Genomic DNA, 27,422 nt, shown 5'->3' with positions numbered 1-27,422 from the left:
AAAAAAAAAAAAAAAGCTTCTCTCTTCTGGGAAAACAGAAGTAGAGACTCAGATCAGTAACCCAATGTGATAAGGGTTAGTAACACTGGTATATACAAAGTGCCATGATTTCAGAAAAGGGAGTTTTTGTTTTTTTGTTTTTTTTTAAAGATTTTATTTATTTATTTGACAGAGAGATAGAGACAGCCAGCGAGAGAGGGAACACAAGCAGGGGGAGTGGGAGAGGAAGAAGCAGGCTCATAGCAGAGGAGCCTGATGTGGGGCTCGATCCCATAACGCCGGGATCACGCCCTGAGCCGAAGGCAGACGCTCAACCGCTGTGCCACCCAGGCGCCCCCAGAAAAGGGAGTTTTTGAAAGCAAATAGTTATTGATTATCCAGTGCTGCTTGTGTATTATGATGCTAAACTTTTACATATGTTATCTCATATAATCTTTCCAAAACCCATTTTACAGGTTAAAAAATGGAGGCTTTATCTCTGCTAAGATCCTACAACTATTGAGTGGTAGATTTCGAACCTTTATCTCCAGTTTCAAGGATCATGCTCTTAACTTTTGTCATTAATTACTCTTATTTAATAAATAAATATACTGAGCAGCTATTAAGTTCTTGTTAAACTTTGCTATGCATGTACTTTTAACAACTCTGTAAGCTAACATTTAGTTCCTACAAAAGCCTTACTCTTCATTTCTTTTTTGTATTTCAAGAAACCAAAATTAACAGCATAAAATAGCCCAAAGAAGAGTTTTAGATAGTTTAAGATGTTAGATAGTGAATTTGGGGAAAAAAATTCTTTGATATTCAAATAAAAGGAATGTAAAACTTTACATTTATACTTTTTTGAAATAGTAACACTTTTCCATAATTTTAAAGGATGATCATTGAAATAAAATTTGCAAGGGGTTAAACCAACTCTGATCTACATTTTTACCATACTGTGTATTTACCAACCGTGTGTGTGTGTGTGTGTGTATGTGTGTGTCTCATGCATGCATATGTGTATGCCTTCAGCCTAGAGATTTTAGAAGTTATTTTTCTTGCTTAGAGCCATTTGTTTTTATTAGCTTCTTTTCGGGCTTTTAATTTGATTAGTTGGTTACCTCAAGGATATGTCTTATAATTATTTGATTACGATTCTGCTCATTTAGGCCAGATTAACATTCTTATAAAGTTATTGGTCATTTACTATGAATTATTTATTAATTTTTGGCCAAAATAAACATTTTTCTCAGTCTGTAAATTCACAGTTGTTACTCTGTGATCTGATGTGGAGACAAAACCATCTTCCAGGGTTCTAGTCCTAAAGCATTGGTTCTTTTTTTCCCTCTAAGTCAAATTTAAGCCTTGACAATGTAATTTTTAAAAAGATTTTGATTATAGATATTATTTTGCAGAATATAAACAATGCTTTTCAAAAGTTTGATTTTAGTTTATTTGAAATTATGTACACATTTATCCCTAAACGTTTAGCTTGGTTTGGCGTCTGGGCTAACTTACTGCAGCCTGTTTGTCTCATTCTATCCGTACAGTATGGGAATGGAGTAAGGAATGATGATGGGTGACCTTTTCTTCCCTTTTCCCTCTCTTCTTTCATTCTTGTTACCACTTGACCTACCAATATGTATAGCCTTTGTTCATACGCTGGTCTTATGCCATATATAATATGTGTATTTATATTTTCCTTAAGTCTGGAAGAATATATGCCCAACTAATAAATTTTCTTATTTCAGGGAGTCGATAAGATTGAAGAGGGTTATTCTTTCTACTTTATAGTCATCATTAGGGAGAAGTAACATAAAAAGCTTTCCTTTTTGGGGAAAAAGATCATACTGAAATGGAATTCCTTGCTGCTTATGAAAAGAAACAGATTATAGCCCTTTAAACTCTGGTCCCGCGAGCTAGCTTTAAAACTGTAAGGAAATGAGCAACTTAGTATTTTTTCCAAATAGGTCAGGACTCTCAGAATGAGCTAGACTGAAACAAGAGAGCAGGTACTTCCTGCTTCAAAACTTAAAATGAGAGGTTTAGGAACCTGTTGCTTTTTAGTTGGTCCAAAATTTTTGTCTCTTAAGAAGATGGAAATTGGTTGATATTGTTGTCAAAAAAGGATGAGCTGTTATCTATGAAGTAGATAATGAAGAATCATTTAATAGAGGTTTTAGTCAGATAACTAGCATGTTTTTTCCTTTTGCTAAATAATTGCCAATCTTCTAACTTCCTGAAATTTTAAAATTCTATCTCTAGCAGCAACTCACCAAAACAATTTTTGCGTATACTTCCGAACTTGACTCAGATTATATTCTAAATTTTTATTTATGAATTTAAGTAAAGTCCCCGAAGCTGCTCACAGAAGTCTGTAATACACCGTCCAACGGTAATCAGGCTGAACCACAGCATAAATGGTAAGGTTAGTTAGAAAGGAAAAGACCATCAGGAACATATTTACTTTCTGTTATTCCTCATACATACCCCAGCACCAGTCCCCAGCAGTACTGCAGCCGTGGATTGTATTTTATTCCTGTGGCCTGGCAGTCCTTCAGTGTCACCAGTGCGCTAGCTCTGGGTGAAGGTAGAAAGGAAGAATGGGCACACTGTTACGGGGGGCAGGCACAGGGAAGGGACTTAGGCTGCACTGTGATCCCTGGAGCTGGAAATAGCAGCACTTTTGGCTCCTTAAAGACAGCATCCACTGGAGTGTGAACGCATTTTTTGGTAGGATTATAGCAATTGCTGTTTGCATGTATGGGTTATTTATAAGTAGAATACTGCCCTAGGAAAAACGCCGGTGTGTTACAATAAGCATAGACTACTGAAGTGGTTTACAGCCCATTTTCTGAATGATTTACCTGTGTGTGAATGTGTGTGTGTGTGTGTGTGTGTGTGTGTGTGTGTACAGATTTTATTTATTAGAGTGTGCACATGAGTGGGGAGAGGGGAGAGGGAGAAGCAGACTCCCTGCTGAGCAGGGAGCCAGGCAGTGCTCAGTCCCAGGACCCTGAGATCATGAAGGCAGGTGCTTAACCAACTGAGCCACCCAGGCGCCCCACCTGTATGTATTTTTTTTAAGATTGATTGATTTGAGAGAGTGAGCATGTGGTGGGAGGAGCAGAGGGAGAGGAAGACAAGCAGACTCCGCACTGAATGGGGAGCCCATTGCAGGGGCTCAACCCAGGACCCTCATCGTGACCCGAGTCCAAATCAAGAGTCTGACGACACTTAACCAACTGAGCCATCTGGGCACCCCTACCTGTATATTTAAACCATAAGTGACTAAAAATTAAGCCTGGGGAATCAGGTGATTTGTCTAGTTAAGAAGAAAAGAGTGGGAATTTTATATTTTTCCTAAAAAACAAAAGAAAATAAACCTATTGGGAAGTATTACATGAGAAGGGAAGTAATTCCATAGAAACAGGGGGCAAGATTTTGGAATGCAAGTGGGTGCCTTGCATACTTTTCTCATCTGTGCTCTTCCAGGGCACTTTTTCTCCTTCCCAAAGGATTTTCTGTAATTATTCTGACTTTGTTGCTTCTACCCTTAATCCTGTTTTTGATGCTAAATGCTGTGATTGGGAAGTCAGAAAATTGCTTAAAGCTTTTTTTCTCTCCTTTTTTAAAAACTTGAATGCTTTTCTCTCCTTTTTTTAAAACTTGAATGCTTTTACAGAATGATGTTCATATCTGAAAACAATTATGATATTTACCAATTTAGTCTTCTCCCTTTTTCCTTGCTTGAAAGTACACATGATAAATGAGATTTAATGTTCTTACAGTTCACCTGGCATAAATTTAAGCATCTTGAATCAATAGACGTTGCTGAAATGCCCATTAGCTGTGGAATTCTGAATCTAGAGGGTCAAGTTTTTTTGCCAGGAATTTGAATTTGTCTCAAACAAATAAGATCTTAAGCTACATGAATAGTACAGGTTCTAGGGAACACAGCTTACTTCATAGAAGCTCATTGAGTATTTCTTATGGTATCTCTCTAATTTATGTTAGAGTTTCCCACTAAAGAGAGTATAAAGCTTTCTACCAAGTACACTATTAGTAGATTCACAGCACTCAGGTAATTAAGCAGGTAAATTTGGGATCCAACGAGATATGTTTATCTTGTGGTTCTGCATATTGTGCTCCTGGTTAGACATACTCAAGCCGCACGGGACTACAAGTCAGCATGCCAGGCACAGTCTGTGGCTCATACTGACTGCTCATCATTTGTTAGTACTGTTTCCTTTTCTAAAAAACCTTTAAAAAATATATTTGGAATAAGGTGTTAAATGAATGACCAAACAGAATCATTGGGTAGGAAATATAAATGACTATTAAAAATAAATTTACTAGAATTTACAATCAAAGCTTCTGATTAGATCTGTTCTGTGATATGATTTGAGAAGTGTAGCTTCAGTATCACAGAGGTATATGACCTGTGTACTTCAAGTTCTTTGCCTAATCTCAACATTCAAGACTATTACTCTGAATAATTTGGTCCATAACTCTGCCTTTCTCATTTTTGGGTCACTAAACAGTTTTGCAAGAAATATATAGCCTCTTTAGGTTCAGTTTTTTTATCTGTAAGATGGGAAAATTGGATAGGAGTGATGTCTTCAGGTTTTTCAGTCCAGAGTGTAAATTACTGCTTTTTGTTGCATACTTCTCTGTCAGTATGGATCAGGTTACCATTGAAGGAGTACTAAAAGGCCTTCTGAGATATATGTAAATACGAGCTAACATGAGTCCTTCTCTACATACTTCTAGAGTCGACTTACTCTCATTTTGAGAAGAAATTATTCTTCTCTTTCTGCTCGATTTTGTTTTAAGATTTTTTATTTATTTGACAGAGATAGAGACAGCCAGCGAGAGAGGGAACACAAGCAGGGGGAGTGGGAGAGGAAGAAGCAGGCTCATAGCGGAGGAGCCTGATGTGGGGCTCGATCCCATAACGCCGGGATCACGCCCTGAGCCGAAGGCAGACGCTTAACAACCGAGCCACCCAGGCGCCCCTGATTTTGTTGTTTTAATATTGTATATTCAACCTCAGGAAAGGAGCCCACGAATGATTTTAGTTCCTGTTTTGCAGTAGTGAACAACATTTCTCAGAAAGTTCTGTCATCACTAATAACACGAGTGACTTTGCCCATTTTTGTGTATTGTCTTTGGGCATAATATGGTCTAAAGCATTCTTAAGTTCCTGACAACTAAACTTTAGGTGAACTTATGAATAGCATAGAATATGTATTCTTCTGAAATTACAGAACACAGTCGTTTGAAATGTGTTCATTGTTGTCTAATGTTAATAGAATAATAAATTGGTATTTTTTAACTTGAAATGAATATCAGTTTTCTCCTTAAAAAATAGTATATTTAAATAAGTTAACTCAGTTATTTTTAATTAAAGTTTATGGTTTGTTTAGATATAATAAAGTTGATCTTTATAAAAATAGATCAGTTTGTTGCTGTAAATACATATTTATGTATGTGTTGTGAACATATGCATGCTTATGTTTTAAAACAGATATGACCACATTCTGAAGTGGGAACTCTTCCAGCTGGCTGACCTGGATACATACCAGGGAATGCTAAAGTTGCTTTTCATGAAAGAACTGGAACAGATTGTTAAAATGTATGAAGCCTACAGACAGGCTCTTCTCACAGAGTTGGAAAACCGCAAGCAGAGACAGCAGTGGTATGCCCAGCAACATGGCAAGAATTTTTAAGTTAATTTTTTAAAAATAAAATTTAAGTTTTGTGTAAGGGCTTTAAAAATTTTCACAGGTACAAAAACTGCAAACAAATACTTTGGTTAATAAAGGCAGCTTTTTGGAAATTACAAAATTCTAATTTTACATGTATTTTGTTATTAAAAATATTTTTATTGAGCAAAAATTGATTATCATTTTAAGAGCCGATACAGCAAACACTTCTAAATGCTATGTATTAGAAACTGCTTTGAATATTCTCAGTGGAGACAAATGCAGCAAGAAATGTCTCATTATAACCAGATATTAGATAGGAAATGATCACTTGGTAAACTCGTACAGTAGCAGTATCTTTCTTGAAAAAACAGAAAACCTATGCAGTATTTAAAAAAAAAGATGTGTACTGCTTTAATGTGGAATAGTATTTGGAATCAGATGGTTTAAATATTACCATTGCGCAGTTCCAAACACAGAATGGGATTTGGGACCTTAATGGTGTTAAATGTATATAATGTATAGGGTTCCCTCCCAAAACATAACCCTTTTAAAACATGTTGAGAACATATTTTTTGGTATGAAAGGGTAAAGGGCCTATAATTTTTTAGGAATAAATATAGGCATAAGGTCTTAGCCTGTATGGGAAGGGTGTGTACAGCACTCAGAAGTTGCTATTATTTCCTTACTTTTGACCAGGGCTCTTAAAACGTTTAGTAGCACGGCTCTAGTGAGACAGTGGAGGGTTCCCAACAGCAGGAAGCACACCGCTATCCCCGCAGCCTGGGTTGAGCTGCCAGCAATTGGGGATTCATGAAGAAATCTGGGTCATTCCATTGATTTTACATATTTTTATCTTCTAAGGATTTGTCACAGAACTTTAAAACCTACCATTTCCCTCCCAGTGTTTTTCCTTTCAACAGTTAAGACATTGCTCATAATTAGTGCAGTACATTTGATTACAGAAAAATTTATGGCACTTTTAGCCTGTAAGTCTCTAGAATTCTGTGAATTTCAGCATTAATTGAAGCAGCTCTTCAGTTACATTTCCGTGTATTGTAAATACGTAAACGTATTTCTAGTTTAGGTGACCTTCCAGTATAGAAAGCACTCCCAGTTAGTTATCAGTGAGTTTGAATTGATAAAATGTTGAAAATGTTAAATGTTTGATTTTATATAACAAGCTTATTAAATATATTTTTGTGGAAACGAAATGTGTCATGTTTGAATCCATGTGTTTTTACATAGTGCTATAAATGTTTTATTTTTCCATTCAGAAGGTCCAAAAGCAAAGGAGGCAGTATGTAATGAAGGGGATACTGAAAAATGAAAATGAGCTAGAATTTTATCAGTTGGAAAAGTTATTTTTCAGAGCATGTGATCAGACTTTTCTAAGATGTAAGCTTATAGGTCTCATGAACTCTCACATAGTCTTCTAGCTTAATCGTTCTTTCCTGTTACTCATTCCTTGTATTACTGTTTAGTTTAAACAGGGCTAAGCCATTGCTAAGGAAGTGAGAACTCCCAGATTATAGAATCACTGGTTTAAAAGAACTGGAAGGTACCTAAAAGGGGATTAGCATACATTTCTTAAAGTGGAAACTCAGATTTGTAATGGTGTCAACACTGAAGAAAATACATTTTTAATTTTAAAAAGAGGGATAAACCTCTATCATTCTATATCAGTACCTCCCCAACATTTCCAATTCAGTAAGCATTTGTTTTTAATATTAGGAACCAGAGTAAACTTTAATAATAGTTCACATGTTAAAAGAATAAACCTATGAAGAATACATTTCTTTGTGTACCAAATGAAAAAATATACAATGCAGCGAAACTTAAGTACATATACAAAGTGATTTTTTGTGCATTTTTGATCAAGTTTATATTCTTTATTAAATCATAATATAAAAGCAGCAGTATTTAGTTTTTGATAAAGCAACTGAAAAGCTCATGGTATATATAAGATGATATAGATTGAATCAAGCCTGTTGAGTTGTTATGCTTAAATGGAGGACTGTGTGAAATGATTTAAAAATTCTGTAGAACTTAAATGAGCATGTCCAAACATGGAGTAATATTACTACATGGTTTAATTATAACCCAGTAGTAGAATTTAGTAAATTCAAGCAGGACACAATGTACTGTCATCATAAACAGACAAACACTCTAAATTATAACAGCATATTTGAAGACAAAATTAAGAAACTGTACGTGTTAACAAAAACGATACACGCATGCACACATCTGCTTATCAAACACCGACATAAAAGAACTAAACCATTCTGAAGTTTCCAGAGGGGCTTGATTTTACTCTGTCCTGACAGAAGCACTCCGAATGTTTGCATGGAGACGTAAAACAATATTTAACTGACAATTGGTCATGCACCTGTACTTCTAAAAATTTGGATTAAATTTTCTTCTTTTCTGATTGTTCAGTAGATTCTGACTTTGGCGCAGGAAAAGCTTGATGATACAGATGTCTGTGGGTCGCTGCTGCACTGTAAAGCTTGTATAAAGCCTAGAAATGCAAGAATCAAGATTTTAAACACAGATGTAAACTTTTTCCTTTTTAGTGTAATTAGTTTATGGTAGTATATAATTAGCATGCTAAATGTGGAATCTTTATATCATTAGTCTATTTAAGATATAAACTAATAACTAATAATCTTAGAACTCAAAAACATTTCACTTCTCCAGTGTGTGTATGTTTTTGCTTTCGTGGATTGATCTTTGTGGTAAATGGTTTATTCTCAGACGGCTTTTCCTTTGACTTTGCACACCTTTTGGAGCAGGGCTTCCTAAACATTGTGCCCCAGGGGTGTGCTGAGAACTCATATCGTGAATATTACGTTTTGGAGGAATTATAGGAGCTCATAACTTCTGACTGCCAATAGCTAGTTTATTATCCACAGCTAGACCACTTGCTGTCTGTGCTTCCTTACAGGTGGTTCAGAATGGGACCGTTTTTTCCCCATTATTTCCTGGTGTGGTCATGCCAATAAGTACTTATGTTGCCCCTCCCCTTGCCACACTGGGATCCTTCATTTCAACATTCTCTTCCCTTGTTTCCATTACTTGATTCATATCTTACAAAACATTTTTCAGAAGCATTACCTCAGAAAGCCTTTTCTTATAAAGCTGTGATTGTTCTTTGTGTCGGCCGTGTTTGAATCGTAGGAATTTTTACATATTGCTTTACGTAAGTGTCCATAAATATTTTTGTCCTTTTCCCCCCTCAGTGACTGTCTAGGATTCATACTCTCTTCTGATTTTCATATATTGAACACTCAGCCAAAGCCAACTTTTCTGAGGTAATTCTGGAGTCTGTAGATTCTGACTATTTTTAAAAGTAACCAGTGCCCAGGAGATTCCATTAACTTTTATCTGCTTGAAGTCTCAGTGGCTGTTTTCTTCAACGTAAATAATAGCATCATCACTCTGTGAATGCACACTGGTGTAACATGGCATTGTCCTAGACCTATCATAATCCTAACATTCAACTTCGGTTTTTACTTTTTAATGAATTTGTTTTACTGAATTTTACATAAAATCCTTCTCTATTGACTTGTATTAAATGTTTCATTGATTAGAGGACATACTCCAGTTATGTGTAACAGCAGAAACCGAGGAAAGAATTATGTGCTATCTCAGTAGTTGAGATCACTTGTGCTTCCTGAAGATAATGACCAGAATAACTCTACAGAGATCATTTTTCTTATGTAACAAAGGATTCCTTCCTGCAAGCTCAGATTTCTTCCTCAGAGTTTTGCCCATGTGCAGTAGGAGAAATGAACACCAATTTACAGGTCGGTCTCAGGAATGCTTGAAAAGTTACACTTTAGGCTGGCCTGGAACCTGCTTACAGTGGTGAAGGTTACTGTTACTGAGAAGCCCGAGCGCAAACACCTGACAGCTGTAGCTCCGCGTCAGTGCTCTCTACCAGTTAGGTCTCCTCAAGATGCACAACTGTGTTTTTATTTCACTATGTAGTAGAGCAAAATGCACAATGTTGAAGCTTAAGAATTTTGGAATTTTCTACACATTCAGGAAATAAAACATGAAACAGGATATTCTTGACAATCAACTCTCACGTTTCATATGCAGATCAAATCACAAAATGTCTGGAATAAATAAGATATTTTAAAACTATGTTAAAAATTCACAGTTAAGACTGTGAATCTTAGAAGAACACAGGAGCAGCTGTCACCAAAGATTTTTTTTAAATTTAAATTCAATTAACATGTAATGTATTATTAGTTTCAGAGGCAGAGTTCAGTGATTCATCAGTTATGTAACACCCAGCTCTCATTACATCACCAAAGACTTTTGATCCATTAATGGCTAGTTGGCTTATAAAATAATATAATTTTTATAAATATATAGCTCTCAATTAAAAAAATTAACTTACCTCATTTGTACTTCCCTGTGGCAAAGGCAGTTTAAAAGGGAAAAAAGAAAAGTATATATCCTGCTTCATTAATAGGATCATGATAATTCAACTTTGTTTACAGTATTTCTGAACATTTAAGAAAAATACTACAGATTTTTTCAGTTCAGATTACATATTTTATCTGACTCTTTCGAAGAACCCAATTCTATATCCCTCAGAGGGTTCAGCCTCGTATTCTAGGAAGGCTTTGGGACTTGCCTCCAATAGCCCCTCGTTAGTCTTCTAAGGTCGAGGAGCTATTTGAGACAGTGGCTCAGAGGGTCCAGTTTTTAATTCATTCTTCACCCACAGTGCTACCATTAGTTATCTTAACTAGACTCTTCAAAGGCACACGGTAAATTCATTAGTTAAAATTCTATTTTAAAGAGTATATGTAAGTATAAATGCTGGGAGAATTGTAGCTATTACTTGCTTCCTGCAGAACATAAGTTCAAAAGTCTTAACTCCAAAAGTTTATGAAAAATCTCAATTTTAGCTTCACTGAATGCCCCAAATTTTCATGAGGTAACTGAAGACACTTCCAGAATGGCAGCTTGAGATCATTATCGTTCTAGATGTGTTTATAATTGTCACGGTGACCCTGGCTCTAGGCTATGGCTAATTGAAACATAAAGGACAACTGACGGACGAGCAGCTGATCCAGAGGTTGACCTGGACTCATGCTGTGGCCCGGTACAAATGCCTAGTTCAAACAGAGACAATCTGAAGTAATCAGATCTTGCCTGTTAGGAGTTTATACTAAAAGAGACAGTGATACGACAACTTATCATAGTAGTTCACATACACCCCTTACAAAGCCAACGCGAATCAAATGATAGGTTGTAAGTACGAAGTAATCCTAACACACAAACCAGTCACAATCCGCTCAATAAAAATTCAGCTGTGCTTTCTCACACTTCTTTTTAACAGCTTTAACTTGTAGGATAAATAAAAGTAAAAAAACAAAACTGCCTAATCCACAGATATTTGAAAACACTGAAATGTTAACTGGAAACCAGTAATGCAGGAGCTCACATGCTGGGTTATAGTTAGTTGTTTGTATCTGGCCATCTTGACAGGTCCTAAAGCTCCTGAAGACCGGGGCCCGTGTCAGGTTCGCCTGCTTAGTTGTAACACCTAACACCGCCCGGTACATAGTGCGCTGCGATCAGCTGGGGATTACGAGGATGCTTACCTGGTCCCACAAGGCTGCGGCCACCTGGTCTATCACAGCGCCCAGCTCCCGGTATTCTCCAGAGTACCGGATGTAGGCCCAGGTGCACAAGGTGATGAGAGTCAGTCCCATTATCATATTGCATAGGCTAGCTATGATGTCCAGACCGATGAACCCAGTCACGCCAGCGATCACGTAAGTGATGAAGATGACGACAAACAGTGTGGCTGGCGTACGAGCTGCATGGAAGATATTTTTGCTGTCATTGTGCTTGATGTACTGGATGTAAAGTTCATCTATCTCGCTCTCCAGCTGGTGCAGGTAGCGCCGGCTAAACTCCTCCCCGCCCATCTTCTTCACCCCTCGGAACAGCTTCACAGATTCTTCCTTAAGCTCCAAGTGTTTGGTCTGTAGGTCATTAGGTGCCAGAAACGGTTTGTCACCACCACAAACCTGTATCGGATAGAGGAGTGTTTATGCAGTGCAGAATAAAAGCAGCAGCCGTACCAGTCTTCCACTTAGCTAGCTGAACTTGTTAGAACACAATAATCTGGAATTCACATGGATGTTTTGTCAGCCCACACCCTTGCTCACTCTGTATCAGGCATAACTGTGAGTGGGGCCAGTATTTTATGGACAACTCATATAAAGCCATGCTTAATTTTTATTTTCTTTTGACCTGGGAAAGAACATCCAAGACTTAATCCAAGTGCCTCCGGATGAAAAGGCATGATTCAAAGTGAGCTGCAAGCTGAGTTCATCCACAGAAGGACCCCAAAATCAAATAAGCTACCTATATACAAGTCCCTCTGGGAAATTTATTCTAACTACACTGAGGTATTTTTGGCCAATGAGATTTAACTTAGAACAATAGCAATGCTATAAAACTCGAAAGTAAAATTAGGAAAAACACGTTCTTTGGCAGTTTCACTGATTCTGTTTGAATGGAGCCCTTTCACGGTGTTTTATTCAAGAGACTAAATGGAAGCATATTCAATGTTCTTGGACTACATTTTCCATTTTTTCAAAAGTTACAAGGGAAGTCTCACTTACCCATACCTTTCACTTTGGTTATTTGAGATTTAACTATATAAAGCATACCCTCGTTCTAGTTACCCTTTACTCATGTTGTGAACACCATTCCATATACTGTATTTCCCTTGACTCTTAAGACTCCATCAATTTCAGACATAATTTATATAACATTTTCAGGGGAAAAACCTATCATATTAGTAGATATGTACAATAATTATTAGATGCATCCTAATTCAGAAGGTTTAAAAGGGGAAATGCAGTATGTAGAAATATTGGCCCTTGAAGTTTAATTTCTTTTTTTCCTAATGGGTTTTTTGGTTTTTGTTTTTTGTTTTTGAGAGAGAGAGAGCATGTGCTGAGGGGGCGGAGGGCCAGAGGGAGAAGGGGAGAGAGAATCTTAAGCAGGCTCCCTGCCCAGCGCGGAGCACGACTCGGGGCTCAATCTCACAACCCTGAGATCATGACCTGAGCCAAAACCAAGAGTCGGATGCTTAACCGACTGAGCCACACAGGCGCCCTAATGGGTTTTTATAGTTAAGACAGAAATACTGGAAGTGTTGCATGAAGGGATGTGTAGCAGAGAGGGTAGCATGTGTTATTTTAGTCACTAGAGCTTATAAATAATGGTAAGATGTGGCAAAAAAGAAAAAATGTATCTCTAATATAGGGAGAACACATTTAAAATATGTTTTAAATTGTGCATTCATAGTGTTCCTTTCCTAAAAAATATTTTAGGTATATAATAAATAGAAATGTGGTATACATAGGCTGAGAAAGAACAAGGCAACGCCACTTCTTTGCATGTGTAGACAGTATAACTTGGAAGAAAAAAAAGAATGAGCTCATTGAAGAAATACTGATTTTATTTAAAACATAATTTAAAATATTACTTAATTCTTACCTCTTCCATCTTTTTGTTGTATGTATCCTTGGCAGTTGCCACGGCTGCTAAATTGTTAGCTTCTGCTGTGGCCTTTGGACAAAGTATAAAATATGATGTAAAATGGAATTCATATTTATTAAACCTTCACAGGCAATTCTCATTTCTGAGTATCAGGTGCAAGAAATGTACAAGAACACAGGCCGTGAGATAATTTGAAAGTATTGAAGTATTTCCACCACATTTTTAAAAATTGGTAAAGTTAAAATTTCAAAATACATAAAAACAAGTTTACTCAGTAAGCCATAGTTATAAAAATGAATTTTCATTTGGAAGATTTTTTTTCCTCTTAAAAAATATTTTGAAGCCTCTCACCAAATGTGGGGGGAAATCTATAAACCCAAACACACGGGAAATAGTGCAAAGTACATTTTGTATGTACTAATATATATACAAACATGTCTTAAGTTTACTGATAGAACAATGTATCACCGATTTAAAAAAAAAAGGATCTATTAAGAACTTAAAGAAATTGTTTAGATAAGTAAGGAAAAAGCTAGTGTCTCCTTTCTTAAATGTTTACTTGTAGAAACCACTTGTTTTAAAACCCGGACCTGCTTTCCTACTTGTACCACGTGTGAACCTAAGCCACGGTATGAGTCTGTTTCCAAACCAATTTTGTACAAAGAGAATGGAAACTTTGCTATAAAGTGAAGCTCTATGTGTGTATGAAAATATTTATCTGAACACACGGAGAGTCGTTCACAGAAAAATAATCTTCCAATAAATCATTCCAATATTTTTATTTGTCAACTTCTGACGGCCAGATTGGAGCATATCTTTAGCTTAGTATAGCATAAGGCTAAGGAAAGCTTAGCTCTAGTGACAAGCAGATTTTAAAATGTCATGGCTCCCGATTAGTAAGTACCTGTAACATGGATTTGGGATGTGGTAATTCTTCACCTTGATAGATCTTTATATAAGCCTTAAAAAAAAGAGAGAGAGACTCATGTTCAAGTAATTCCATTTAATATTTCTCCAGTTCTGTTAAATTGTGTTCCAAAGTCTAAGGTCTTGACAGTTTTGGGAACAATTCTCTTTCTCATTTTAATTCCCCCTTTCTTAGTTATGTTCCTTTTTCCTGAAGTGTCCTTTTCACACGTCTCCCTTGCCAACCCTACCCTTCTTGAAGGCTTAACTCCCTGCCCCTCCTCTAAGCTTTTCTCACATCATTCTGCTAGAAGTAACCTCTCTTTCTCAGTGTCTCGCAGGCGTTTGTACCTGCTGATGTCATAAGCCTTATGGAATAGATTTCTGTCAGGGTCCTTAATCTCCTGCTAACTCTAAGCTCCTCCATGGCGTTAGGCACAGTAAGAATTCAAATCTCAGGTAGATGACATGTCATTTATTGCTAAGAGTGATGAAGATAAATGACCACACAGGCGGTAGGGACAGTATTTCAAATGACAAAAATGTGAATTTTTAAAATTGGTATTTTAGTCCTTGGAGCATCCATCCACAAATCAGATTGGTAACTGAAATTCCCCCCCATATGTGGTTGGTTAGAAAAAAAAAGTGTAGTATTCAGCGCTAACCTAAGGTAAACAAGTAAATGCAAATTTAAAATAATTCCACTTCAAATCGGCCCTTGGTGCAGAGAGAGGAAATGTCAAAGAATCTTCTCCAATAGGAAGGCAAAGTACAGCCCCTTTGGGAACATGTTCAGCAGGAGGTAAAATTCTGCGTAGCCCAGGACCGAAGACCAGGTACAGGCAGGGACCCGGAGCAACAGCTCCTCCCCCAACAAACGCACGGATGCCACCAGCTCGTAGCTGCATCCGTACTTCAAAACGCATTTCGCTCAAGGTAAAGTTAACTCTAAGCATTTTCTTTAAAATTTTAATTTCAGAAGCAAGCTGCTCTTGGGAGTCTAATGATTTTTTTTTATTTTTATAGATTCCTCATAACTTTGCCCCCATATTACAGTCTATAATTGTTTGTTTGTTTCAAGTAGGAAGTGCATTCTAAAACAATGCTCTAGAAATGAGAGTGATACCTTGAAGTACTCCACCAGACCTCGGCAGGTGATTTTGTTCCCATTGATCTCTTTAATATCTAGGCTCTCAGGACTAAGTAGCCAAGGAATGAGTATTTTCAAGTTTTTGATGAATTCATCATCTATTTCTACAAGTAAAAGCACATTCATCATTACTTTAAAAATCCAATCCAGTCCTCCATGCCATACAATAAAACATCCTTTGATTTCCTCCATTTCTTCCCCAGTGATAAATCCTTCACTCACTGTCCCATCATCTAAACAAGTCCTGCAGCCCACTTCTCTCAGGTCGGTGACCCTCCTTGCCTCAGCTGCTACTGTTAGTCTTTACTTCAATTACATATTTACTCACCCTCCACCCAGAAAATAGCTTTCTGGATGTTAAATGTTAAACATTTTACACTCTACTCACTTAACCATTTAAGTTCTGATGTATTTAAGTTTGTTGGTGGTTTTATAAATGGGGAAAAGGCCAGACACTCACTGGCTTATAAGATGTATTCCCTCCAGAAAATGTACGCCGAAATTGCAGTTTTTAGTGTACCCACATTATGAAAAGTGTACAGAACTGGGTAAGGTGTGATAACTAGAACTCAAGTTCAGAAGAATAGTGATGGTGACGCCACCTGCGGTGGTGGAACTCACCAGTACAAATTAACATGGCAAGAGGCGGCCATGGAGGCAAATCAGAGGATGTCCGAGTTGTTGACCTATCATGTTTAGGACAAGTGATTACATGTCCCATGTTATAGCATTAGGGTTAAGCTTAAACTTACATATTTAGCAAAGTAACACAGAAAATACATCTTCAGAGAAATCTTTTGAACACAGTTATAATTTCTGAAATCATTATTGCAAAAGACAGAAAAATAGACCTACATAAAAAGCAAGATATGTCCAGAGATTTGATATCTGAGTAAATGTAGTAACTGCCTATAATTTTTAAAAGTCTGAATTTCAGCAGAGTCACTGAGTTTTCAGGCTTTGGGACTGGTGATTTCTGAGGTCTTAAGGATAAAGATTCAAACCATGTATTGTGTTTGCATTTTTCCTTGCTTACTATTAACAACCCCAGTATACACTAAAATACCAATTTACGTAAGAATTCATGTTTCCCTTCTCTTGCTTCCTGCTTTTAGACATGTATGAGCATAATGTAGGAAACCCTTCGGACTCATTTTACTTCATGCTTTGTATACCTTTGAAATTTTAGTGCCCATCTTTTATGAGTACTTGAACAGGAATTTATTCAAATGTATTTTGCTGTTTGCATTGTACCAATTTTTACTGATAATTTTGCTTTGTATTATATTTTGATTTATTCAAATTTATTTATTCAAATTTATTATTGTGGTTTGCTTTCTAGTTAACAATAGTTACTAATACTGGTGTTTGTGTTATGTTACCACATTCTGTGTTGGTTTTGCTGCCTGTTGATGCCTCTGTATTCACTGATACTAACAGGTTTTCTTTTTTTGCTATATGACCTTATTTTTTTTTTGCATTTGTGGAATATTACTATATATCTAGAATGTATGATTTCTTCCTGAATTTCTGTATAAAACAAAAGCCTTTCTCATTATAAAACGACTTTAAAATCACTTCTAACACATGTATTTAAATTCTACCCCCATTCCCTTATAAAATTGGAATGGAAAAAGATATACTTGTATATCTAATACACCAGCAAGTGTGGTTAATTATCATTAAATTAAGTAACCAGCATATAACCACATATTTGGATTAAAAATGTGTCTTGAAGATGGCATGAGCCACAGTCTTTGTTGTCATTGAGACTATTCCAGTTTTGGATCCAGAAAGTACGAACCACATATTTGTAACATACCCAGGTGGGGAGCTCTTGCTAACAATATTTGTTCCTCACAATAAACACATGACCCGGCACATGTGCGGACCAGGTCAATTTACAGAGGTGTGCTAATTGGCTCTGGCCCTCCGCAAGAATGCAAATAGACGTGTGGGTAGACGATTATTAGGGATGATGTTCTGTTTCCATCATTTCTTCAGTAATTCTTGCCATAAGAGTAAAACATAGTGAGGAATTCAGGGGCTGGGCCAAAGGGGTCATCTGTCGCAGGCACTGTGGACATGACAACATCCATTATGAGAGCTCTGTGGGGCAGACGCACCGGGATAGCACTGCCGTGTAAGTCTATCAAGGAAGGTATTTTCTCAGGATTACCTGACGGACAATTCATTAGAAACACCTTTTTAAAAATAATTACCTTGCAATGGTGTCTGGCTGTGCTTCCTGAAGTCTACCTGCAGCTGCTAAGGGTGTGTCTCTGCAGTCTGTGACGTGGTTCCTGCTCATGGTACGTGTGGTCCACCAAACAGAGCAGCCTCAGAGAGTAACTCCTTGCTAATGAAGAGATTCACTAAGCTAAGAGGAGTATTCAGTGGGCACTTAGAACTGGCTGCGTGTAGCATCAGTGAACCTGACCCTTTTGGTTTCCTATGTGGGATGTTGTTAAAGTAATAGTCGTTACTCTGAATCGTAGCGCTATATGTTTCATATGATATGGGGATGGTAAGACTGTTTCAATAATGCAAAGAAGCGTTACTACTGGTAGTGAGCTAGAAAGTTATCTCTCTAAGTTTGTGAAAGAGTATGCGAGAATCAGCGTCGAAGAACCATCTTTGCACAAATGTTTATCTAGAGACATTTCTCCCCTAGAGGAAGAAAGTTATTCAGAAGCCGACCCTCTGGAAAACAGCATAGCCAATGGACAAGACATCCTGGATAGAAACCACATCAACTTAGAAGATTCAGAATGGGATGGAGGAACAGTGCGGAGAGCGGACTTTCAAAACTGCCCGAGGAGAAACTGAGGCTAAGTGGAACACTTTGGCACACACAGATTCAGCAGGAGTCCTATGAAGCCTCATCAAAATGCAACTTTGATGGGCACGTGCAGCTGCTTTTCATTTCTTTTACTCTCAGGCTAGCCATTTCGGTAAACTCATAATGGGGGGGGGTTGTGCCTCTAAAGCAATTGTGTGGGGTAGACGTGTGAGTAAAATTTGATGGGAAACAAATCCGTTCAAAAAGCGGATCTGCACCTGTGTGATTGGTCCTACGCTCTCTCCCTGAGCTCTTTCACCGCACAATGTATCAGTTAATTTCAGAACTGCAGCTGTTTACTACAAGAGTGGGGCAAGCTGGAGTACTCTCCTGTCCCAATAAAGGACTGCTGTGGAAGGCCTGCCCCTCCCCTGCCTGTTTACGACTCCCCAACTCCAGAGAAGAAAGAGGGGCCTTGTACGAGCCCTCTCTTTATGTCATTTATTCAAAGCACACTGAAGGCGTTAGGTAGTATACAGTCTCAAGAGGTCTGTGCTCGTGGGTGGCTGGAATTCACAAGTGATAGCGAAATGACAGGATCCTGCAGTTCCGGCAGTAAGATGTACATACTGCTACCTGTTCCATTATGTAAAGATAATTTAGAACATGTATAGAAATAATGCTGATGACTGAGAAATTTGGGATTCTATTTACTGTCATAGTTAAATATAAGGTATCTGAGTATAAACGCCATGGATACGGGGGAAAAAATAGGTTTGCTTTTCAAACCTGTCAGTTCCATAAAAGTGGATGCATGTTATGTTGTCCCCTTTTAAGAGGAATTTTAAAGTCCTTTGAGAAGGGTTGTGCCGAAGAGCTTGTTATGTCACTGTCTCTCCGACCCCCGCACAATGCAGAAAGGCCACAGTAAATTAAACAAATGTCTGAGCTCAGTGGCGAGTGTACTCAATGCCAGGCTTATAAGTAAGAGTCAGAAATGTCTTTTTACTACTTTGTATTAATTACAAAGCAAATATCTAAAGACCTGGCGATTATTTACTAGGAAGCACTCACTCCTGTTTCTTCAGACCCCTATGTCCACCACATCCCAGCCCATCCCTTTTTCTAAGAAGTCGAGTTGCTTTGGAATCTTAAAATGTTAGTAATGCCTCTGTTTGACAAGCAACTACTATTATTATACAATCAGTATACGTTATTTCAAAAACACTCCAGTGCTTTTGGGTTTTACAGAAACTGGTCCTCATCCAGAAGAGGACTTCATTTTTAGTGAAGCTTTCAATAATTTATAAATTAAATTCTTCAGTAGCATTTTTAAAGAGCTTGAGTTCAGAATTATGCAATGTTTCTTTCGATCTCTAATTATGTAACTTACAACAATAATTATATAACTTATAGCTTTCGAATAATATAGACATCTATTTTTCTCTAATGTAAATAAGGAAAATTTAATAGGAGGACATTAAGGAGCATTTCTCAATGCACAGAGGTGAGCATCTGTGAAAAGGGAAGAGTCACTGCCTCCCAGGTGAACACAGGATTTTGCCTGTTTTCTCCTTGTATGTATTCAGTACACACAGAATCCTCCAGTTCACCAAGGAGGTACTCAAGCCCCAGCCCAGGATTCCCAGTTCTCTTGACAATTTTTAATCATCAGCCTCACATAAGTGGATAACCTAAATTTGCAGCTGTAAGCCCAGTAGATAAAATGATAATTTTATAACCAGGATAAGTAATGTAAACATATTCATTAAAAGACAAACCTTTCAGTTTTCCATCAAAGTTTGGATTGGTAGCTACTTTTAAACCAGGATGAGGTAGCAGAAAACAGGAAATTTTGGTGAAACAGGAATGGATGTGTTTTCGAACATTCTGTAGTTCTTCGTGCTGGTTCCCTGAGACCTGCGGTAAACCATTCTAAAGTTTAAACTACTTTCATCATAAATTGAACTCCAAAAGAATTCTGTGACATCTTATATTTGCTACGTCTGTCTAGTCCCACAATGATAAAAATGACATGACAGGGCTGATACTAAAGAAAAAATGGTCTTGGGGGAATGGCCATATCTCAGTATAGCATACATATGGGATTATTATTAGAATTAACAAATGTTTACTCTTATGCTAACTCAGATGGGCCTTCCCATTTTTTAGTGCAAATTAGTGGGGTTTTATTCTAGCTAGTTCTTACAAATTCCAATTTTAATTCAAAGTACTCATAGGAAACATGAATAGATCATAAGATATTCCTACCTTCTTTTCAGGAGATACTCAAGACAGCCTCTTGTCACCTGGTAGGTATACATTTAAATTCTAGAAAGGCATCTGAATATTTGGGTATTTATAAGCTACATTGTCCCTGTTTTTTCCAATGTATTTGACAGTTAATAGTACAACTACAGTAAAAGTAATTATAAACCTAAAAAGATAAGCTAAGAGATCATGATAATCATAAAGCCTTATTTAATCTTGATTAAAATTTTTTTCTCAATAGTTATTTGTTGTGATATCTGTCCAATGTAAACAATTCATTCAATACTCAACTATACTGACTTTGAAAATGGAAAATCCTTTAATTTCACTTTCTGTGAACTATTAGCAAAATGTTCTAAGACTGACTTTGGGGATTTCAAAATTAGATATTTCTGTTAAATTGACTTTTAAACCTCTACTGAAACATGAATCCAGATATTTTTACTGTCAGGCTTGAATGGATTTAATTATTCAAATTGAAAGATTTATCTTGGAATAAATCATTGTTTTGTAGATATCTACAGAAGAATTCTAATCTGTATCATAATTAATGATAATATTTAAAACTGTAACTCTGAAAGTATTGTATTGAATATCAATCTTTGTACACAGAGACACGAGAAGAGTCAAATAAGATTGTATCTAATAAGTGTCCATCCCGCAAATCATTCAACAAAGATATTTCTAGATTACTACTGGTGAGATTTCATGCACCTAAATATCTAACAAACCTTGAGGCGTTTTTCCAAGAATTTGGAACCACCTTCGGCTCCATATGAAAATTCGTATGGGAAACTCCAATCCCGAACAAGAAATATCAGACTCTAAGAAACAATAAGAAGAAAGGATTGATAAGGGGATTTTAAATGGCCTCCCTGGGCTTTATATTGAAACCAATTAAACACTATTATTATCATTTGAATAGTGTTCGACACCACACTGTGGAATTATAAAAGCAAACATAAAACCTTTGAAAGTTTCTGAGCAATCTGTTCCCTATGAGATCATCCTTCCTGTTCCCACTAAGTGAAAACAGAAGGCTGCCCCAAAACTGATTATAGTCTCACAGAGCCATTCAGCCAGTTTGAGGGCACCTCTCTCATCTCTTGGTGGCGTGCATGCATCTTGGCAATTTGGGGACAGCTTTTATGAAGACTGAAGTTTTATTGGGGAAAGTTTTACCATCTCTTCATATATTTCTCCTCTATTACATTTGTCCCATTCTCTTCTTCAGGGGCTCTCCACACACACACGGTATGCAGATGGGTAAGAATCCAGGTTTTATGGGGCCCAAAGCTTATACAATCTGTTGGGGGGAGGGCTCAGTAAGAAAGAGAACACATAATTGGGCTTGAAAGTGAATATTTATTTAGAAAGAGAAAAATAACAAATTACAAATTTTTAAAAAGCTGATGAATATGTAAACACACAGACAATCCAGAAAAAAAACTAACATACCTTCGTAATAATTTTGTTCCTACTGTTTTTGGCTACAAATGATTCGCTCACTTCATCATAAGATGATTTTGTTTTTGTTTTTAAAGATTTTATTTATTTATTCGATAGAGATAGAGACAGCCAGTGAGAGAGGGAACACAAGCAGGGGGAGTGGGAGGAGGAAGAAGCAGGCTCAGCGGAGGAGCCTGATGCGGGGCTCGATCCCAGAACGCCGGGATCACACCCTGAGCTGAAGGCAGACGCTTAACCGCTGTGCCACCCAGGCGCCCCATGATTTTGAAATAATTTGTTAGAAAGTGAATTCAGTCTGTCCTCCAACAAGGCCACATTTTTTTATCATAAAAAGTTATTACTGATAGTTTAGAAATGTTACCATTTCACAACTTATTTGTAATGCCATGTACATTTTTAGTTTCCTCATCTGTCAAATACAGACCCTAATGGCACCCACCTCACAGGAGTGCTAAGTGAGACATCAATAGGGCATCTCTGGAAGGGTGTCTGCACATAGTGCTGTGTTAGCGATCTGATTTTTATTTTAATGGGCACATATTTTAGCAAATGGATAGACCATAGTTTATTTCGCCATTATCCTAGACGTTTTCCAGTTTTTCTATTATTCTAAGAAATGCATTGATAAACATCCAGCTGAATATTTGTTCACATCCAGAAGGATTTTATCAGGGACTGCACTTCCAGAATTAGAACAATCATTAGAATCATTCGGGAGGCTTTTAAAAGTATAGAATTCTTGGGACCCACCCCAGACCTCTTGAAACCAAAGTTAATAGCAGCTTTCCTTTAAGTGCTTAGTATATGCCAACCACAATGCCAGGAATTATACACATGATATTTCATGCATTCCTGCAACAGCCAAGAGATAGATTATTATTTATGATTCTTTTCAGAAGAGATAATATAAAAAGCCCCACCACCTGACATTGAGTGATGCGGCCAATGGCACAGAGAGATGGCACAGCTAGCATTAAGCTGGGCCACTTCAAACCCGTGCCGCACGGCCTCAGCGGGAGGACCACACAGGTACTGTAGTTCACAGTGTGACGTCTGCTACAAGCATGCTTTTTTTTTTTTTAACATTTATTTATTTTAGACAGAGTGAAAGAGTGAGAGACAGAGAGAGACGAGTGGGAGGGCCAGAGGAAGAGGGAGGGAGATTCCCAAGCAGACTCCGTGCTGAGCATGGAGCCAGAGTGAGGCTTCATCTCAGGACCATGAGACCACGACCCGAGCTAAACCAAGAGTTGAACACTTAACCAACCGCGCCATCCAGGTGCCCCTAAAAGCATGCTTTTATATGATTAAGAGATACTTCAATTTTAGCTTCTGAAAAAATGTAGGAAATTGAGAAAAAAATTAGTAATTTTTATGAAATTATCTATCTTTAAAGGATTTTTCTAAAAGTTTATACCTTCTGAGCTTCTAACTGAATCTTTATTTTAGTCTTCCTTATTAAAATGTGTTGATATATCTTTTTAAAGATTTTGTTTATTTATTTGAGGGGGAGAGTGCACAAGGTGGGAGAGCAGAGGGAGAGAAGCAGACTCAGCACTGAGTGGGGAACCCAGAGTGGGGCTCAAACCCAGGACTCTGAAATCACGACCTGAGCCAAAGTCTGACGCCCTATTGACTGAACCTCCCAGGCACCTTCGTTGGTATGTCTCTCAATTCTCTTTTAATCTCTGGGTTCTTCCTCCATTTCTTCTTTCCCCTTACAGCTTATCTATTAAAGAACCTAGGACTTGTGACCTGTAAAGATTAGCATAACCCGGACCTTGCTGACTGCATATTCATAGCAGTTCAACATGCTCTTCTGTCCTCTGGATTTTCTGCAGATTGGCATCTGGGTACAGAGCCTGGATCTGAGGTCATATTTTTCGGCGGACTGCTCTTCTAGCAGGAGGCACGCAGTTCATGATCATCTCTCCTTTGGTGAAATTATGTCATCTTTGTTTATCTGAAGCTCATTCGTCAGTAGCTTTCTCATTAAGGGCTCATAAAAACAATATTCTTTGCACTGTTACATGTTGATAAGTTTGTGACCTGTTATAACAGTTGTGACTTTCTATTTGAAAGTCAGTTTTGCTGAATATAAAATCCCTGACTCACATCTCCTCTCCTGAAACCAGGGACACTTCTTGGTTTGCATTATGGATTTTTAAATTTAATTTAATTTTTATTTATTGTGTGTGTGTGTGTGTGTGTGTGTGTGTGGAAAGGAGAGATTCTTGTGGAGAGGAGAGTTTAAAAATATCGCCGGGACACCTGGCTGGCCCAGCTGGTACAGCATCTGTCTCCCGATCTTCGGGGACTGTGAGTTTGAGCCCCACTTGGGGTGTAGACATTACTTAAAAATAAAATCTTAATAAAATAAAATATCCCTATCCACTATCTTGAACAGTCCACTGTCTTTAACAGATTTTTTTGTCAAAATGAAATATAATAATTTGTATTCAGAACATTTCTACCTAAAATATTTTTTTTTAAAAACAGAGGTTAGCTAGGAAGCAATTTTTGCAAAATAAAGGTTCATGAACCAGGATAAATGAAACCAAGTATGTGGATTTGTCTATATTTCGCATTTTTCTTGGGGAATTTTAGTTTATTTTTTTGGTCTTTGTCACTGGGCATCTTCCTAAGTTGATATAATAACGACCATGTGTAGCACTGGATCAAATATGAAGTCTTAGTTTCTGAAATCAGTTATCTATATTCTATATTCTATCTCTCCATCTCTCTACAGTGTCAGATTCCCAAGTTCCCTGCCGAATGCGCCCAGCCAGACGTGTGCTGGTAAACTGGCTCTCCCAGAACCGATTTCAAGCTACTAGCAATTTACTGGTTGACTTATATAATTCCTGAACATGTACTAACTAGTTCTCATGCACTGGTATAAGCCAGCTATAGCACACCCATTGGCCCCATCCCCTCCCAAGATAATTTGTCTGCTTTATATTTAAAATGTATGGAATTCTATGAATCTCAGTCCTTATGTTGAAGTCATCGGTTTTTCCACAATGGTGAATCTTGATTTGTTCATACATACGGGTAGAGATAAAAATAAAAAATATAAATTATCCTAATTTGTTCAGATAAAAATATTTTGAGCCATAAATCCTTTTTAATGAATTAATTCCAGTCAGCAAATGGGGCAAATGATGGGGCCTATGCTGTGCATATCCTGCCAATGATCACATATATTTTTTTAATCATCAAAAACATAACTTTCATTAACTTCCCTTTCGGGGCTATATCCTTCAGGAAATTATTCAAAAGCAGGGTTAGAGCACTACTATGAATGATAGTGAAAAACTGAGAAAAAATCCAAATGTTCAACAACAGGAAAATGGCTACTCAAATTATGGCATATTAATATGATAACATATTAATAGCTATTAATATTATAAACATATGGAATGAAATACATGTGTTGATGATGTCAGAAAAAAAACTTACATGAAATAATGCTATTAGCAATATAATGCTAAATTTATGAGCACATCCATTACAAGTATGTGAAAGAAACTCCCAGACTCCCAGGAATAGAGTAACTGTTCTATAGAGCCTTGTAGCCAGAAATACCTGAACTGGTTTTTAACCACTTAATCAATCAATTTCAGTTCTAGTTTCAGTTTCAGATAACAACAAAACACAGTTTAGAACTTGTTTTAAACCTATCTAAGTACAACTCACTTCAATCAACAGCCACTGAACGTCAACCAATCAGTGACAGCCTCATACTTTAAAAGTCAGCTAAGTAGTGGAAAGACTCACTCCAGAAAATTCACTAAGGCTGATATCAACCCATTTCTCACCTCTAAATTGTTGTATTCAACAACAACAACAAAAATTGTAAAACTGACATCAACCCGTTCTTGCCTCTGTAAACCCTAAATGTAATTGTTAATTTGCTTTGCTCAGTGAGACTAGGCCTCACCAGCATCTCTCTTTTATATAATAAAGCAATAAATTCAGCTTTGGTTTTTGTATCAGATTTTGAGTGATGGTCTTATCCTTTGACAGTTCTGGAAGTCCCTCACTTAGCAGCAGTCTCTATGACTCTCGGGCTAACAGTTGACTTCTCCTTGTCCCTTGTTCCAAAATTCCATTTGTCCTTCAAATTTACTTCCAGGTGAATGTGTCTCAACAATTATCTGATTTAAGTTCTGATTTGCTTCATTGAGCTCTTGTCACTGATTCATTTATCCTAGGATTTTTGTTATAAAGACCCAATAGGTCTTCATATAAGGTCATCAATTCTAATTTTAAAGGGCAGTTCAACCTTTAGTTTTGGAAAGTACTCATTTGATAAATAATTAGACCGAATTTTTGTATAAGGTTACTCGAACTTTTGGTTTGGAGGTACACCATTCAGTAAATATTTTTACTATTAACCTCTTTATGCTTTTGCTGCTTGCTTTGCCTTCTTCTGCTTGACAATTCATACAAAGTCTTGTCTCATGTATTTTGCTTTGTCTTGAATTGTCTTGTGTCACTGAATGTATAGGGAAGTGGTCTAAAAGGAACAGATAGGGGCATAAACTTAATAAGTCTCCAAACCAATCAAGATGCCCCAAAGACTAATGATTGGAGGTCTGTTAAACTGGCAACAAATTTACACAGAAGTAATTAATCAAACTTAGCCTTGGGAGCCCTACAAAACTTTTAAGGAGACACTCAATCTTGTCAATTTGTCAGTCACTGTGCTTAGTCCATAACTCAGGATCAATGACTATCAGATTATGGATTGTACAGCACTGTCCTGACCTCTGCTTGTTTGAGGAACCAAGCTGCTTTTCAGAGCACACACATTTGACCAACTTGTTACAGGCTTGTATATATCAAAGCTGGACCCTCCTCCTGGAAAAATGTCTGCTTTCTATTTGTATTGCACTATAATCCTAATTATTGCACTTAGAAGAATAAATGACTTTCAAAAAATTCAGAATAACAGTGGTCATTACAGTGATCTTTGTACATGTCAATATAAATCACTAAGACAGTTAAGGGGAGCTCTATAAAAATTAAGAGATAAAATATCAAACACTCATTAGTTAGCCTCTTTAATTAGTAAACTGTGACCTCAAAACAAAATGCTGAATCCAAGACATCCAAGACAGCGTCTCTCAATTTGACTCTCTTACCTTCTGAAACTTACCCTCCTTGTATCTTTCAGCTTTATCTTCTCCACTCACTTCACCCCTTCAATCCCTTCTGCTCCTTCCCCTGACCTCCTAAATGATTTCTGCAGGATTTTTTGCAGAAATGGACTGGCCATGTTGCCCCAAACAACATCAAATTGCTAGACCAAATGGCTCTATAGAAGCTGAATTTAAACCCTGGTGTAGAGTTGAGTTTCAAGGAATTTCTTTAACCCAAGAAGACAGATATTTGCTGCATAATTCAGGATTTTGTTAGATACTTACAGACCTGAACTATCAGTCCTGTTCCAACTAGTTCACTTAATTGTTAGTCCCTCAGGTGGGAAAAAAAATGTTTAAAAGCAGTAGGGTAAAAAAAGACCAGGAGAACATTTAAACAACCCAGCTCTTAAAAATAATAATAGTAATAATAATAAATTAAAACATTTTAATAGACTTTAGAG

General features: G+C 37.2%; 2 protein-coding genes across 5 annotated transcripts in view; one reads left to right on the top strand and one right to left on the bottom strand.

Annotated features, from left to right (window-relative positions):
• The window catches only part of SAV1 (salvador family WW domain containing protein 1), a 23,543-nt gene extending 17,323 nt beyond the window's left edge, over nt 1–6,220 (top strand). Inside the window, exon 5 of the mRNA XM_002921996.4 lies at nt 5,510–6,220. Coding sequence (XP_002922042.1) covers nt 5,510–5,711 — 202 coding nt within the window. The 3' untranslated portion in view covers nt 5,712–6,220. The remainder of the gene's footprint in view (nt 1–5,509) is intronic.
• A 1,061-nt stretch (nt 6,221–7,281) lies between these two features.
• The window catches only part of ATL1 (atlastin GTPase 1), an 85,201-nt gene continuing 65,060 nt past the window's right edge, over nt 7,282–27,422 (bottom strand). For 2 of the 4 annotated variants that reach the window (XM_002921995.4, XM_034648468.1), the window contains 8 exons: nt 21,073–21,165; nt 19,852–19,990; nt 15,265–15,392; nt 14,137–14,193; nt 13,230–13,301; nt 11,315–11,746; nt 10,099–10,113; nt 8,085–8,208 (listed from right to left, as the gene is read on the bottom strand). In XM_002921995.4, coding sequence (XP_002922041.1) covers nt 8,098–8,208; nt 10,099–10,113; nt 11,315–11,746; nt 13,230–13,301; nt 14,137–14,193; nt 15,265–15,392; nt 19,852–19,990; nt 21,073–21,165 — 1,047 coding nt within the window. In that variant the 3' untranslated portion in view covers nt 8,085–8,097. Of the gene's footprint in view, nt 8,209–10,098; nt 10,114–11,314; nt 11,747–13,229; nt 13,302–14,136; nt 14,194–15,264; nt 15,393–19,851; nt 19,991–21,072; nt 21,166–27,422 lie in introns of all 4 variants that reach the window. The other 2 variants (XM_034648466.1, XM_034648467.1) reach the window with 2 other exon arrangements.

This window comes from Ailuropoda melanoleuca, chromosome 20 (assembly GCF_002007445.2).
Source record: "Ailuropoda melanoleuca isolate Jingjing chromosome 20, ASM200744v2, whole genome shotgun sequence".
NCBI lineage: Eukaryota > Metazoa > Chordata > Mammalia > Carnivora > Ursidae > Ailuropoda > Ailuropoda melanoleuca.
The sequence above is the reverse complement of the archived record's forward strand: the minus strand, read 5'-3'. Positions and strand labels throughout refer to the sequence as shown.